The sequence below is a fragment of the Falco rusticolus genome, chromosome 16 (assembly GCF_015220075.1).
Source record: "Falco rusticolus isolate bFalRus1 chromosome 16, bFalRus1.pri, whole genome shotgun sequence".
Lineage (NCBI taxonomy): Eukaryota > Metazoa > Chordata > Aves > Falconiformes > Falconidae > Falco > Falco rusticolus.
Window position 1 is genome coordinate 4,341,523 of NC_051202.1, and position 15,582 is coordinate 4,357,104.

General features: G+C 46.8%; 1 protein-coding gene across 1 annotated transcript in view; it reads right to left on the reverse strand.

The window, feature by feature from the left end:
• Positions 1-4,638: 4,638 nt before the first annotated feature.
• The window catches only part of BARX2 (BARX homeobox 2), a 35,153-nt gene continuing 24,209 nt past the window's right edge, over positions 4,639-15,582 (reverse strand). Inside the window, exons 2-4 of the mRNA XM_037410086.1 lie at positions 8,865-9,162; positions 6,189-6,273; positions 4,639-4,911 (exon numbers count right to left, since the gene is read on the reverse strand). Of these exons, the coding sequence (XP_037265983.1) occupies positions 4,660-4,911; positions 6,189-6,273; positions 8,865-9,162 (635 nt within the window). The 3' untranslated portion in view covers positions 4,639-4,659. The remainder of the gene's footprint in view (positions 4,912-6,188; positions 6,274-8,864; positions 9,163-15,582) is intronic.

A 15,582-nucleotide genomic window follows, 5' to 3' on the forward strand; every position in this document is an offset into this window, starting at 1 on the left:
TTGGGCTCAGATCCTGCAGCCGAAGCCTAATCCAACTGTTCTTCACTCTGCTGCATCCTGACTTACACAGCACAGGAGGACACTGATGGAAACCCCATCATCCACCACTCCTGCACGTGTAGCTAGTCCCCAGGAAAATCTCTCTTTACAAAACCAGAGCTTTGTCCAAATTTACCAAAAAAATATTGACTTTTCAACACGATTGTTGTTCTCCCCAGTTTTAGCTGATGCAGTCCAGCTTTTCACCTTTGCTGTTTCACCTCCTCTCTCCCCCCTCTTTTTTCACTCATTCCTTACTGCCCTTTTCCATTTTGTGTCTGAAGAAAGATGCTGGAGAGAAGGGGGAACTGAAAATCCACCCAAACAACAGATTCCTTTGTACCAGCCTGGAGTTGAACAAATACATAGCTTTTTTTTTTTTTTTTTTTTTTTCCCTTGCAAAACAGGACGGAAGCCCATTCATCCTTGCTGGGACCTGGGGGAACTTACCACCTTGCAGGATGAGCTCAGTGCTTTACCAAATTATCTAAACAGCGGGTACAATCAAAGGTGGGTCCCAGCCAGAACTCCGGATATGAGCACTTTCCATCCCTGTAGGGGAGCTGGGATTTCGACATCGGGGCTTGTTCCTTGCTGTCAGAACTGGAAGTCCAACACCCCTGAAACATCAGCAAGGTTCAACCCCAAGGGCACACGTCTCTGATCAGACTCCGCCGGTGACAAGCACACCTAAGGACAGGAGACCTCGGTGCCTGGGAGACAGAACAGGCAATCACCTTTTAGAGAAATAAAAACGATATAAAAAGAAAAAAAGACCAGAGCAAAGGCTTCGCTGCCACTCTGGGTTAAGATGAAGCCTGTTTGTGCAGAGCTCCCCAATTCTGGCTGCAGGCAGCAGTACGCTTTGGCTGCACACCGCACCAGGGTGCCTAAAACCAGGTTTGGTTCTGGGTCTTTCTGGGTCTCAGGAGCACAAAGCAAACACAACTTGCAGCCACAAGAGCCGGGCATCACCGCAGCCCCCTTTAAAGGCCAAACTCAAACAGCCAGGCGTTCTCCAGCCCAGCCTTGAAGCCCAGCTCAGCTCAGCCCAAAGCCAAGGGGAAGAGCTGCTCAATTCTTCCCACTCCAGCCACAAGACCAAAAATAAGCCCAGCAGATGAAAATCTTAAAACAAGAAAAGGAGCACTTGCCTACCAACAACAGCTGGGATCATTGTGTTCAGTTCTACTAGAATTTTAGATGGTTTTCTCCAGCTGCAGATGTAACACAAAACAGACAATACGAGAAGGTTTAGCCAAGAAATAGTTCCATGGTTTCACCGTTTCTCCCCTGCTGTTTTCTCTCCAGCCAAACACACGCATTCTGAACGTGCTTTCCGTGAACATTCAGGAGATTATCGGGAAAGCCAGTGAAAGTAACGCAGAGTGAGTAAGTATCAGACAGCTTTTCAAGGGCTAATTTTGCACTTAAATGATCACATCGAAAAATAACGATGCTAAGATTGCAACTCATCCAAAAGAGGAACAAAAACCTCTCTAATGTCATAGGGACTCATTAAAAACTAGCCCAGACAGCTAGAGAATTGCATTTTTACCCAGACTGACGCATAAGTGATTAGAATGGGATTAACAAAAAAAAAACAAACCAACACCAAACCCAACCAAACCCCGAATTAAAAAATCACTGGAACTGTTCCCACTGTAAAGTGGGGTTGAGTCAGAAACAATTATTTTCATCTGGGAAGTGGAAATGTCATTTTGTAAAACTTACTTTAGTTTTCACTGGGAAATGACCAACTTGGCTTTCTTTGTGGTTTAGAAATGTATCTTTAAAATTTTTTGACATTTTCTATTTTCATTATTTATCCGTCTCATTGGATAGCACAGAAACACCACACACCGGTCCCTCTTTCAGGGCAAGAAGGCCATTTTTTGTTCCTGTTTCTACTTTTCTTTTCCCCCTGCTACGTCCATCTATCAAAATTCCTCAATCAGACAAATCCAGTGGGTGCCAAATGCAAAAAAACCAAACCCAAATCCAAAACAAACCCCCTAACCCACGTGCATTATCCGTTTTATGGAACACATTTTGGTTGAAAGAAAGGCTCTATACTGAAATTTCAAGATGCTGCAGTTAAAATGCACCTCAAAAAGTTTTTTGAAAAATCCACTAGAAGATATTTCCACTTGGAACTCGGAGAAGTTAAAGCATCTTTGATGCCTTCCCTGATGGATGGCTTTTTAAGTTTCTGGAGCGATCTGCACACAAGATTTGATTTAATGAACTATTCAGGCTTCCAAATGAACCTAGTAGAGACTCTTGCAGACTTTTTTTTTTTTTTTTCAAACTGATGGTGAAATTCATTAGACAAATTATTTCCAGTAAATTGCTCTCTTCACCCTCACCAAGTACTGCTGCATTTAAGACTTGTGGAAACATTTTATTTTGAGATAACAGTGCTGATGCTCGTATCCAAGAACAACAGAGGACGATTATAGATTTCATAGACCATCTAATCTAATTCCTGGATAAACAGGCCATAGGCCTTTTTAAAATTAAACGCCATTTCAAGTCCAATAGATACGGTTCAACTAAAGCACAGCTCTGGAAAGAAAAAAAGGACATCCACAGATAAAGAATGTGCAACAACATAGTGTATCGTAACCCCGGACAAGTGCCAAAATCCTGCCCCACCACCCCTGCCTCTCGCTGTGCCCGTCACGAGGATGTCAGGGCTCTGCAGGACAAAGTGGTTCAAACCCAAATTTCGATGCATTTTAAAGGCAGAGGAAAGATTTTGTCACTCACAGCCTGCGTTTGCAACACAACAGGCAAAAGGGAAATCTTTTATCCCATTTCCATCCCTCTGTGCCACAAAAAACCCCCACCAAAATAGCTAAATGGCATCAAATGCCTGGGAATTTCAAAGTTTGTTGCAAGGAACCATTGCCCAGCTCTGGTGAATTTGGTTTAGGTGCAAACCTGTAGATGCACTTAAACATGCAGATGACTTTTCAAAGTTGATTCCTGTGTATTAAAGACACAGTGCAGCAACGTCCCAGCCTGGCTGGAGTTTCACCGTCAAAGTCTTACCTGATGCAGATGCACGTGCCATTGCAGAGCCAACGCCAAGGTGGAATTAGTCCTCCAAACCCTGTTGAGCAAGAAACCAGGGAAAAAAAGAAATCCTTTCTCCCCACTCGACACTCCTTGGATAAGTCACTTGAGATTTATGCCTGCGAATCGTTACCGCCACCCCATAAAAGGGATATTAAGAAATCATCCTCACAGCCTCACAAAGAGCCATTTGCTGGATGTCCAGGCATAACTGCAGGAGGGGAGGTGACAGAAAATAGCTGGAATGCCAGCGTTGTCACTCCGACACCTTCACCTGCACCCAGTGGCAGGGGGGCATTAACCGCAGCCCTCCCTGCCACGAGCAAGGTGCTGCGAGGAGGTTTGCACAGCGCTGGCTGCACAGCAGTGTTACGGAAAGTCTGAGGACTCCCATTTTCTCCAGGGTTTCTTAGAATGGAAGAACCTAGCCCAGAACAGCATTCTGAAACAGCAACAACAACAAGTGTTTTATTTATATATTTCATTTTTAATTAAAAAATAAAGGTTATCTTAATACATCTCTTGCAGCCTTTGGGCAAAATGCACCCTTAACAAGACTTTATGAAACATGATGCACATCTATTCTTGGCACACATCTTAAACAAACGTGAACTTTCTGCAGCAACTTCTTAAATCCATCATTCTCCCAAAACCCTGAAAACATTTAAATGTTCTTTAAAAAAAACCCTACAAAATTAGAAGTGGGCCCAAAGCAAAAAAAAATCCCAGATCCAAGCATCCCAAAGCTTTTGGAGCAGACTCAAATCCAAACCCTCATCTCGTATGAAGTTTTATCCTGGATCACTGCAAATTCACAGACACGGCACCCAAACAACCAAGACAGATGAAATCTGAACGCTGACCCGGGTACGGAATCTCACTTCAGCAGCTTTCATCTTTGCGTTGGGCCAAAGCAAATCTACGGGTCTGAGCTCCTTCCTAAAGCTCTTTAGGTTGGGCCCATCGCTAACAGAAATAAGTGCTGGTTACAGGAGGGAACGGTGCTGTCAGAGCTCCCCATTTCTTAGCCCTCCCCGATCCGCGACCAGACCAAGCCCTCCGTCCGTGTGCACTACTTTAAGGGCAAGGATAAAGCCAAGCGAGCACACTGAACCCTCCGGCACAGCCATATCGCTACGCATCTGCCTCCCGCCGCCTGCAAGGAGCCCTGCACTTCTCCTTCACTTGCCAGGAGCTGCCACGGGTTTTCAGACGTGGTTTTCTCTGGAAAGACGCTGAGGCCTCTGCCGCGATCCGTGGGAAGGCTCGCACACCGCCGGAGGGACGGGTCGTCACCGCTCCCACGGGATGTCCTTGTTCCACCGTGGCCCGTGATGGCTGATTCCCAAAGGCACAAAGTGACCAATCTTTAGACTTATACACGAGGTCTACATATATATATATATATTTATATATATATGTACACACGCACAATTACATACATATTTAAATATATATATACACATATATATATATTTGGTTTTGGTTTTTCTCTTTTATCTATTTTTTGCTTTTCTTTTTCCCTCCTTTCTTTCCCTTTTAACTTAATGGTGTAGTCTCCTCCGAGGAGGGCTCTGGTATATGTTCTGGAGACTCCTCTGTCTCCAAAGTGACTTCTGGCTTCTCCTCTGCCAGTTTAGGCTCCTCCGGGGCTTGAGATCCCTCCAGCTCCTGACTCTGAGCCTGGCTGTTCATTTTCTCTTCCGCTTCAATCTCCTCCGAGGTGGGAATGGAGTTTTTCTTTGGACGGCCTTTGGGCTTTGTTGGAGCTTCCTGTCCACCCTTGAGCACCTGGAGCAAAGAGACGAACCATCAGGATCAATCCGAACTCCGCTGCTGTGAGACATCCTTTAGAGAAGGATGAAACTCGGCTTTGACCTCAGCTTGGTCGCCACTGGTCACCATTTCAGCCTCACAGAAGTGCCCCGCATTCACGGAGGACATCCACGTTCACCCATTTTATCACGTAAATGAAATTAAATGCCATCGTTAGCAGCAAGGACGCCCAGAGCTGCGGAGGTCTCCTAAGTCAGTCCCTACAGGAGGCCCAAGGGCAACCCAGGCACACAGTCCTCAACACTACAGAGAAGATTCCACGCAGAATTCAGTTCCTATCCTGAGTGTTTGCTTTAGTCTAAGCCCAAGTAAGAACAGTCATAAATCTTCGCTAAGATTCCCTCTGACTGCCTTTCCTCCAGCCTCTTTGCCTTCTGGAATAGCCTTTTTGGTTGGTCAGTGTGTTGGTTTTGGTGGTTGTTTTGTCTTGCGGTGGGGGTTTTTTGTACCACCGGTATTGAAATGCATGAGACCCCTCCCACCTGAGCAGAAGGTGGGAGTCAGCAAGACAGGTCTGTTCCTGCATTTAATTCCCTCTCCCTTCACACCACCACTGCAGCAACAAGCTACTTCCAACCAAAGACCGGTATCCAAGCTAATCCCAAATTTGTTTTAAGTGGCAGTAACTTCTGCAGCTGTCACATGCATTCCAAGATACAGTCTAGAACTGCATCTCACCTCCCAGATCAGAATACATAAACATCTCCACCGGAGAATGTCACAACATCGTGGTTCCCACCAGGATTTACTGGACAGTTGTCCCTTCTAAAAGCATTTTAACTGGAAAAGGGCCATGAAGCTAAAGGGGTGAAAGGAAGATATGAAAAGCAACGATGAATGATGCTAGCTCTCAAAACTGCATTGGTTTCCATAGAGCGATACAACCTTTTTTGTCTATGCACATAACTAATCCCACAAGCATCAGGATCACAGGAATGCCAAAAACGCAGAGGGAGATATTTTGGTTCTTCCCTCTGTTCTGTTCTCATTTCTTTCATCTCTTTGCTTTGTATTCTTCCTACTGCCTATGGTCCCCTCTAGCCCACCACACACTGCAGTATGAACGTTTTATAAAAAGATATGTCTCTATGAAAAGTTATCCAGAATAAAACAACAAAAAAACCCAGTTGTATAAATAGTCACAGGTCACTGACACTACGTTCCGCTTCCAAATCTGTTCTTTCGAAATCAGTTTTTAAGGACCACAGGGAAATGGTAACGAACCCACTTACCATTTTCTTCCACTTCATCCTACGGTTCTGGTACCATGTCTTCACCTGGAGCTGAGTCAGCCCCAGCGACTGGGCTAAGTCAAGCCTGGGAAACCAAACAGACATCGAAATAATTTTACAGAGGACAAGTAGCGCTCAGATGCTAGGCGCAGTCAATGTAACACTGTAAGAGCATACAACAGTGGAACCGTGAGAAAAGATGGCTATTTGTCTCTCTAACGGGTTGTTTTGAGAAAAGGTCAGACAAAAGTGGTAAATACCATGAATTTAGGATGTGAAGATATATGCTGTTATGGAAGAAGAAAGGATATTTAAGTGTTTGCAGGCTATCTGTTCTCTTTTCTCCTCTGTGACCTAGCAGTTGCCGAAGTTTGCCTGCCCCCTCTGAAACACAAGCCTGCTGCGCTCCGACGGCTGATGCTCCACGTTTGTCTATGAAGGAGGGAACTACTGGCACGACACATCCCTGAAAAACAGGTCTACGGGGTCTGAAGCCAACACATTAGAACCAAGACACCCAGCACCAGTTGAAAGTGCTGCTCTTTGCATCGCATTTCATCTCCACTACCTACATCATGGGAATAATACTACTTTCCCATTTCTCATGGAGTAGTAGTACATCCAAACCTATTAATTTCTTATGCATTCTGCTATTATAGGCAATTTAGGCTTATAAACGAATTTATTATTTGCGTGTTTAGCTTAAGGGTATATGTGGCAGACAGCCCATAATCCTGATTCATCCTCCACAAATCTCCAACCTATGCAAGTTCATCTGATACCATTCATTATTTCTATATTAAAACCCAGGATATGAAGCAAATGCAGCTCAGAGTAACTCTTTATCCTTCCCCACAGGTGACAGCACCACACATCTGGCAGTTTTGTAATGGAGTTGCACAACGGACAGTTGGAAATCCTCAACAACGCTGGGCAAGTGCCCCACGGAGTCACACAAGTCCTGCAGGTGGGACAGCTCAACCTCAGAGTCACATTCCAAGGTGTTCTGGATTGTGTGAACTTTTTGGCAAATATTTCCCTGCCTTTGGATGGGGAAACATATTTGTCAAGGCCAAGTTCTTCATAATAAAAACTTTTGTTTCAGCTGGGCTCCTGGGCAATCAGACTCACTCTTCCATTTACAAACACCTATGTACCTCACACCAGCTCTTTGTGCTCAAGCTGACACTCATGGATTCATGCTTTTCCCACACTTTGGATTCACATTAAATCTACGGGCTTGGTCTGCCTGCTGCCTATGCCACTACATAACGCCTGAGAGATACCCCACTGTTATTTGAAAAGCAGAACCTGGCAGAGGCATTATCCTGTCGTACTGCACTCTCTTTCTACTAACAAACCAAGTGCTGCCCTGGTTGCCCTCCTGGTGGTACAATCTTCTGTCCAGGCCAAAAGCTGCAGAGGCAAAGGCAGATCACAATCCACTGCTTTGCCATCACGTTTCCAGCCATGAGCTGACAGAGAGAAACACTGCTTGACTAACTCTTCGCGCCTTAGCGCACATGTCTTACCACACTTTGATTACCTGCAACCAGTTCCCATCTCTTGCCACACACATCAGCGTAACCAGCATTGCCTGGAAACTGGAGGAAACAAACAGAGGGGAAGTGGTACACGGACAGGAATCGCTCAGCCTCTAACATGTACAAAGCCAAGGAACAGTCATACAATAAAATTAATTAACAGCCTCAAGTGCTTCATCAACAGCGTCAGCCATCTGGTTATGTGAAGCTGCGAGGAGTCAGTACAGGCGCGTTAGGAACTCTAAAACTGTACGAGACAGCCTGACCACGTCCATGAAATTTGGTCTAGTTGCAATCCTTGGCTTTGGTGACAGGCAGCACGAGCAGAGCATGTCTGTCTTGCACACTAATTTAAATACTGGGACACTGCCATCTGTGGGCTTCAGGGTCTGGCGTACCTTTCAAACCCTCTCTAGGTTTACAAACTTCACAGGAACTGGACAGGTCTTTTCCCTGTAATTTAAATTTGCAGAATAGGATTCAAAGCCTTTAAAAAAAAAGCTAAAGCCTCTCCTTAGTTTGGTTTTTCCATTCCATGCCAAGTAGTCCCTAAGAACTTGCCTTTTCCTTCAACAAAGACAAGGTCCTTACCTGTGCTCTCATGAGGGCAAGGCAGCCTTCAGCTGTCTGCAACCCTGGTTCTGTTTTCCCAGCTCACGGACCGGCCACCACCTTCCCACCGAACTGCTACCCAAGTTTGCTAGGTGAAAGCTAGTTCAGCAGCCAGCTGAAGCTATAGCCAACCTCTCAGCTGCCACGGAGACACAGTCATCCACCACCAGATCCCAGGAGGAGACAGGCTCCACCTTTTTCGAGCGTGCAGCAGGAATGGCAAAAAGACAGAGCGCCTTCTGCTCTGTACCTTGCCTATCTCTGAGCCTGGACGCCTGCCGGCTAGCACACACGTGGCGTTTCCATTGATGTAATCTGTTCAGGTCACCTTCGATCCCAGGCAAAGTTAGCCTTGAAACTGAATCTGGTCATCTGTCCGTGTCCTTGGCCAACAGCAGAGGCATCCCCACGGAGCCAGAAGGCAGCACCCTACAGCTGGGGAGCGTTTGGTACGGGAATGGCTGAGCGGGGCTAGAGCAGCCCGTCTGATCAGTCCTCCTAGTGCAAGAGACCGACCTACCTGTCAGGGGTAGAGAGATACTTCTGCTTCTGGAATTTCTTCTCCAAGCCCATCAGCTGCAGCTCAGTGAAGATGGTCCTACTCCGTCGGGGCTTTTTTAACCGAGGTGCGGGCTGCTCTGCCTCTGACTCGCTGCTGGCATGGGTCTCGCTGGCAGGCGTCTCTGCGCTCGCAGTCCCCGAGGAAGTCTGGGCTGGCAGCACACGGGAGCTGGTGGCAGCTGGGATGAGGTGAGGGACCACGGAGGGCTGCCTGGTGATGACGGAGATGAGAGGATATGCCCTCAGAGAAGGGGACCCTGGCAGGGAAGGAAACAGAGGTGGATAAAGGCCAGTTCAGTGGCAATAAGGTCAAGTAATGGGAGCACTGGAGAGAGCAGGGAGATGGAATACCCTTCCTGGCTCTGCCATTCACTTGTTAAATGACCACCAGCAAGTCAACTCCCCTCTCTGGACCAGTTTCTCCACCAAACTGCATAGCTGTCCTGGGGCTGGCAGTCCTGATGCACATTTCACCAGCACAGGGGAAGGAAGGTCTGCATTTCCATTGTCTATTTTTCTTTTAAGGAGCCATTATAACACATACCATCGAAATAATTGGTCTAATTAGATTAGACTCCAAGCAAACGATGAAATCTGTCCCCGTTCGTGCAACTCTGCTTTGCTATGGACACTAGGACAGGGTTCAGCTGACAGAGTCACCCACAGACAACGGAGTTCAAGTCACAATTCATCTCATCCTCTAGCAAGTAACTGAGCCAGATGAATCACACCTTCATCCTCCGCTGTCTACACGGACTCCATTGACCGTGCAGGCAGACGAGGGTGAACAGACTGGAAGCAGAGTTCTCCACCGACTCTTAACTCTACATCTTACACCTATCAGTTGGTACCAGCCTTAAAAATACACCAGCAGCTCTGCTCCAGTCCTTTCAAGTCAGGGCCAGTCCGGGCCAGGGAAATGGGACCACACGTGGGAAACGTAAGTTTGCTGCAAGACAGACTCTCTACAACTTTGCAAACCACCTGCACGGACTTGGACAAATTACTTTCTTGCTCTGTACCTCAGTTTACCTCATTTGCAGAATTGAAACAATCCTCCTTACCTACTTCACTGGTGGTAAAACATGGATTAAAGTTTAATGTACAGAAAGTATTCCGAGATCTTTAGATAAATGGTGCCATGGAAAGGAACATATTACACCAGCAGGCCTGATTGTGAAACTCTTCTTATGAATCACCGCTAATGAAAATAATGATCTGCAGACTTCAATGAGTCTATTTCGGTGAGTAACTCCTCACAGTGGAAGAAAGGAGCTGCCAGCCTGTCCTGCTGATGACCTGTACTCTTTACCCTCCTCCTCTGAGCAAAGGGTTGCGATCACATACATCAGGTCCAGGTAAGCTGGAGCGCACAGGGTACACCAAAGAATGGTGCAGCTCGTTGATTGTCACTTCTCTCCACAACCACTGCAAATTGTGCAAAATCCAGTCACTTACACAGCAAGCTTGGAAAACTATTGCCAAACCACTGTAAATCTCAACAGACTGGGATTTAAGCAAGACGGACTACAGACCAGGGTTAGACAGACTGGAACTTAAGCCTTGCTTTCTTCTCCACATCTCTGCAACACTAAAAATCAAAATACTTCCATTAAATTTAAATTATTCCACTTCAGCCACCAAGGAGATACTTGAGAGACGAGATCAGAATTGCCAAGCCAACCTTTAGCTCGTGTAAAGCGTTATCTACCTTTTCTTTCCGTGGATTTTCTTCCAGCTGAAGACCACGCTGATCTACAGCACCACCGAGTAACCTGGCAGAAATCCTGCCTTGATTTACAACCTCAGTGGCCATTCAAAGACCATAAATTAGGACAGAGTGCACTGTCCTTTGCTGTACACTACTAATCCTGCCCTCACTGATATTTATGCACCCACTGACACCAGGCAGCTACAGTAGGCAGCTGGTAAAACAGATCCTGCTCCTGTATCTGCCTCACCAGTGCCCGCTACAGTTTCTGCTACCACGGGACAGCCAAAGCAATGCCAGCCCACCAACGGACCCTACGAGTTCCCCTGTTCCAGCCTAATTTGCCCAAAAGAATCAGCCCCTCTTCCCTTCCTGAAGGGCACCTCCACTGCAAGAGTCCTACGCAGGAGCCCTGAAGCCACCTCCACCACTGAAGATGCTCCTGGGAGAGCAATGAGGTGCACTGACGGTCCTCACCTGGCAGCAGTCCTGGCACTTCATCCATCCACACAACTGCTCCTCTACATCACAGCTCTTGTCCACAGACGCTTTAAGAGACCTCACGGATCCCATTCAATGCTCCGAATGAGGAGACCAAACACTGTCCCCCCAGTTTACACACCGTAAAGAGTGGACCCACGTACCTCTGCCTTGCTGTTAGGGGGTCCTGGTTCCAACCTTCCTGTCACAGAGCTCCTGCTCCCCTGCAGGTTCATTCTCGGAGCCTTATCTCATAGCCTGAAACCCCATTCCTGGCCTTGCACATGGATGGCTTTTGGCACCAGATCACTGGTTAATTGATACTTTTACCCTTGCACCCCTGTATATTTCCAGCAGGCCTCTCCATAAACCACAAGATTACTTAAGGAGTCATAAATCACCAGAGCTCAGAAACCCCTGCAAGGCTCCAAGTGACTGAAACCTCTGGACAAAAGCATTTTTACAAGGAACTCTCTTCAAGGGAGGTCAGCAAAAGGTATTTGGTATCAGAGCAATCAGGGATATTTGCTTTCCCATATGGCCCAGTAGCAGCATGTGGGACTGCTTGGAGTGGGGGGAAGCTAGGTGCAATGGTCCCAGAGCTTAAGATCTGCCTCCATCAAACAGAGGGAAGTAGTCTCTTTAGGCTATTTTTCTAATAATCTGGTAGGATCAGGAATAAAAGAACTGATTTCCTCCTTCCAAGATCAGCAGCGAGAACCTAGCTGTTTTTGCAGGGTAAAACAGTGGTTGCTTATTAGAGAAGCAGATGACATTGGAGATGTTCAGGTCCATGTCTTCAAGTGCTGAGCACCTGAATGAGGGGATACGTTTTCCAAAATGTTCAGCAGCCAGCAGCTGTGACCTGGCCAAATGCTCAGAAAAGCTCAGCACACGCTTATTTTTGGTGCCCACGTCAGGACACTTATTTACTTACGGCACTTCTGAAACCGCTGCTCTACTTCTGTGCGAGTAGTGGTTTGCAACTGCTGAGCTGCTTCGAGCTCCAGGTGGTGAACAGATTTGTGAGGCTGTTGACACCAAGTGTCCTATATTTGTTTATCATTTCTGCTCATAAGAGAAGCTTTTGCTTATGGTTTGACACCAACAGTTGCCACAGTGCTTTTAGAAACCATCGTAAATAACGAAAGCATCTGCTGATGTTCAGCCCAGCCGTATGTAAGACTTCTCAGCTTTCCGCCCTCAGCCTGATGAGGACACAGGATGGTTAGGGCATAGAGTAAGGACAGCATTTACAGAAATACATGGGGTTCAAGGCTGCAGACATTTGGGGTGGGGTGGGGGTGGGAAATTGCTGGCCAGAAAGGGGGCGATGCTTTAGCAGTCAATGCAGATAAACCAGGAATAGCTAGCCTCTACATTGTACTAGCTAGCATCCAGACCACAAATTAAAAAGCCTAAGTTCAGTGTCCCGTTCTGGATCTAGTTATCGCAGCGCTCAAAGGCAGCTGAAGTTGAACCAATCCATTGTCTCTAGGTACACTGTTAACATGACTCCCCTTAAAGCATCTGTACAGTCCTCACCCTGACAAAGCCTTGGCTTCCAAACACTATAAAATCTGAGGCTAGATCTAAATTTCACATCCCCCAGAGTTCAAAGGTATTTCTAGACTGACATGGTATTGTAAGAACGGGAACAATTTCTTAATCTTCGACAAATTAAATGCTGGCAAGCAGCTCTTGTCTGCTCAGCACTGTTGTGACACGCTCTGTCTCCCCAAACGGGAAGGAATGGAAATGAAGCACTCCTCCTTCGCGTACCTGCCTTCCAGAACAGTTCCAGCTGAACACATGCTTTCCTGCATTGCTGTCCGAGCACCTTTTCCAATCAGGACCCACCAAAAAAAAAAGCAGCCCACATAAGCCAGACAATGAGGAATTAGTTTGCTGCCCTGCTGACACACCTCAAGCATTCTACTGTTTCTGTCCAAAACAGCCAAGAGGCGGCACAGTCCAACAGTAAAGCCACCAGGGTTAGGACTCAGGAGGTCTCAATGCTCTCATAGGAACAACGGTCTCTTACTATGTGGTTTTATACAGAAAAGTCCCAATTTTATCTATTAGAGTCATCCTAATCACCCCAAAGTCTAGGATAGTCTCGGGCTCACTTTGTTGCTGAACACTTCTCAAATACTTGGGAAGCACGAGCCCAATCCATACTTCATACCACACACAACCGAGAGAGTGGTGCTTAAGCACCAGAAGTTTTCCTGTAGTTATTTTTTTAATGGACTTGAATAGCCTCAATTTCAAGCAGCAAGAAAATGCTTATTTCTGTCCATCTCCACAAAGCTAACATCTGGCCACTCAGTTGCTAAAACTAACCATGAGCTAAAAATAAAAAGAACATTGGATCTGTAGAGTGTTTTCTAAGGATCTGAAATCATTTTGTTTTGCTATTTAAATCCGCTGTACAGTGAATATTTGATTGGCCACGTGCACAACGCTCTGACCACGCCACCTTGAAATGAATCGCCTTACTCATGGCACGCAGGTCTAGAAGAACCCTGGACTCTAGTTTCCTAATCCCATGTAAAATACTTGTCCTAGGAATGTATCATGAGTCAATGTATCCAAAGATTATTTTTTTCCTCCCTTGTTTTGCTTTTCAGCAGCAGCACCAAGAAGGAGGGCAGAGAATTCACCCCGTTTTCTCCAGAAGGTTTCAGTCAGGAATGTCATTTTTTACCAGCCAAAACAAGCTGATAGCTCAGGCGTAACTGCAGCATGTCAGACTCCTGCTCCCTCCTACTCCAGGTGTGAACACAAGGGGAAAAGCAGCAGAGCCTGGCTCCCGGCTACGTGCACGGAATTGGGAATGCTTGCTTTTCATCAGCCTCAAGTCATCTCTGCTCATCCGCTGGGATGTTTCTATCAAACTTCTTATGACCACTGGATGCGACACAGTAGGTACACCACCACTACACCAGATCACCTTGCAAAAGCTCTAATTAAAAATAAATACTTCAAACAAATCTTTTCCCCTTCTTTTTCCTCCTCCCCCTCTCCTCCCTGGCTTACTTTCAACCCCAGCAGACACAGACTAGAAGAGAAAAGGGAAAGCACTAATTAATCGCGCTGTTTGACTGCCGGCAACGGCAGAACAGTTTTCCTCCTAGGCAAACTCAGCTAATTCTGTTTTGGAAAGAAAGAAAAAGGAAGGAAAGATTTATGGATCAGCTCCTCTTGGCAGGTCAGCCCTGCTCGGAGGCAGAATGAAATCTCACTCAGAATGGGCTGCAGTGAAAGGTAAATAATAAAAGAAAATGAACTTATGACTCAGGAAGGTCTATAAATCTGTCGTCTCCCAAGTGTCAAAACAAAAGGGAACCAAGAAGGAGCGCAGTTCAGTTAGGGAAGAACTTCATTTTGCCGAAAGAGTGGACAGCCTACTGAAAGGAAAAAGCAAGACCTGAGCGAAGCAAAGAAGGCAAAAGAAGCAAGGAAGCGTTGAGAATGAGTTGAACCATACACAGTTCGATTAGCGGGGAGGGCGTTACTTCTACTTTTTCCACCACAGACCCCCAAAAGCTGAGATTTGCCAGCCATGCCATTCCCACGGATCTTGGCTGGACCTTACCACTAGAGCCAGAGCTGAGCACAGACCTGGTACAACCCAGAAACTCAACATGGCCCAGGAGCCAGATGGCTAAAGACAACAGCCAAACACCCACCATGTACCCCAGGACACAGAAACCCTCTGAGGTCAGCACGGGCTCCTTTGCCTCCTGGTTGCTCGAGCCAGCTGCAGGCTGAGCAGGGACCCCACGTGCCTCTCACACAAGGGCTGTGCTCCTTCTGCTCAGCTTCCTCAGCCAGCATGCTCCGCACGGACCTGCAGCATCTCTCACCCATCAGAAACCTGCCGATGGTAAAAGTCAGGTTAGACCTTACCCCATCTATTTTTGCTGACGTTGGATTTAGGCCTTCTCTGCTCCATCTGAGCAGCCCCCAGACATGTCCTTGCCTCCTCTTTGCTGCACCCCAGCATCCTGAGCATTGGCAAGCACGGGATCAGCGTCTCCCTGGGCGCTGCTGCCTGTCTTTCCTGGAAAGGCGACCTTCCCTCACCTGGCAGGGCTTGTCTCAGCCTACATCCAGCACTGCACTGTTGCATAGCCATGCTGACAGCTCTCTTGCTGAGTGCACCTGTCATGAAAGCAATCGTGCGGTCGGTCAAGGCAAGGCAAGCAGGCAAGAGGCAGTGGGACAAGGAGCATGCCCTTGCCAGCAGAGCTGTACCCTCGAGCTGCCAAGTTTACCATCAACCAAACACCTCCCCAGCGAGATGCCTTCTCGTCTCCTCCTCATGCTTACATCGTGTTCTTACGGGCGCTACCATACCAAGATACCTCACTTATTTGCAATTGCATTATATTATCCAATAACACACAAAAAACCTAAGCCACTGCATAAGTAGAAAAACTGCACTCATCTACTCTGCATGTTTTCCTTAAGCCCGGCT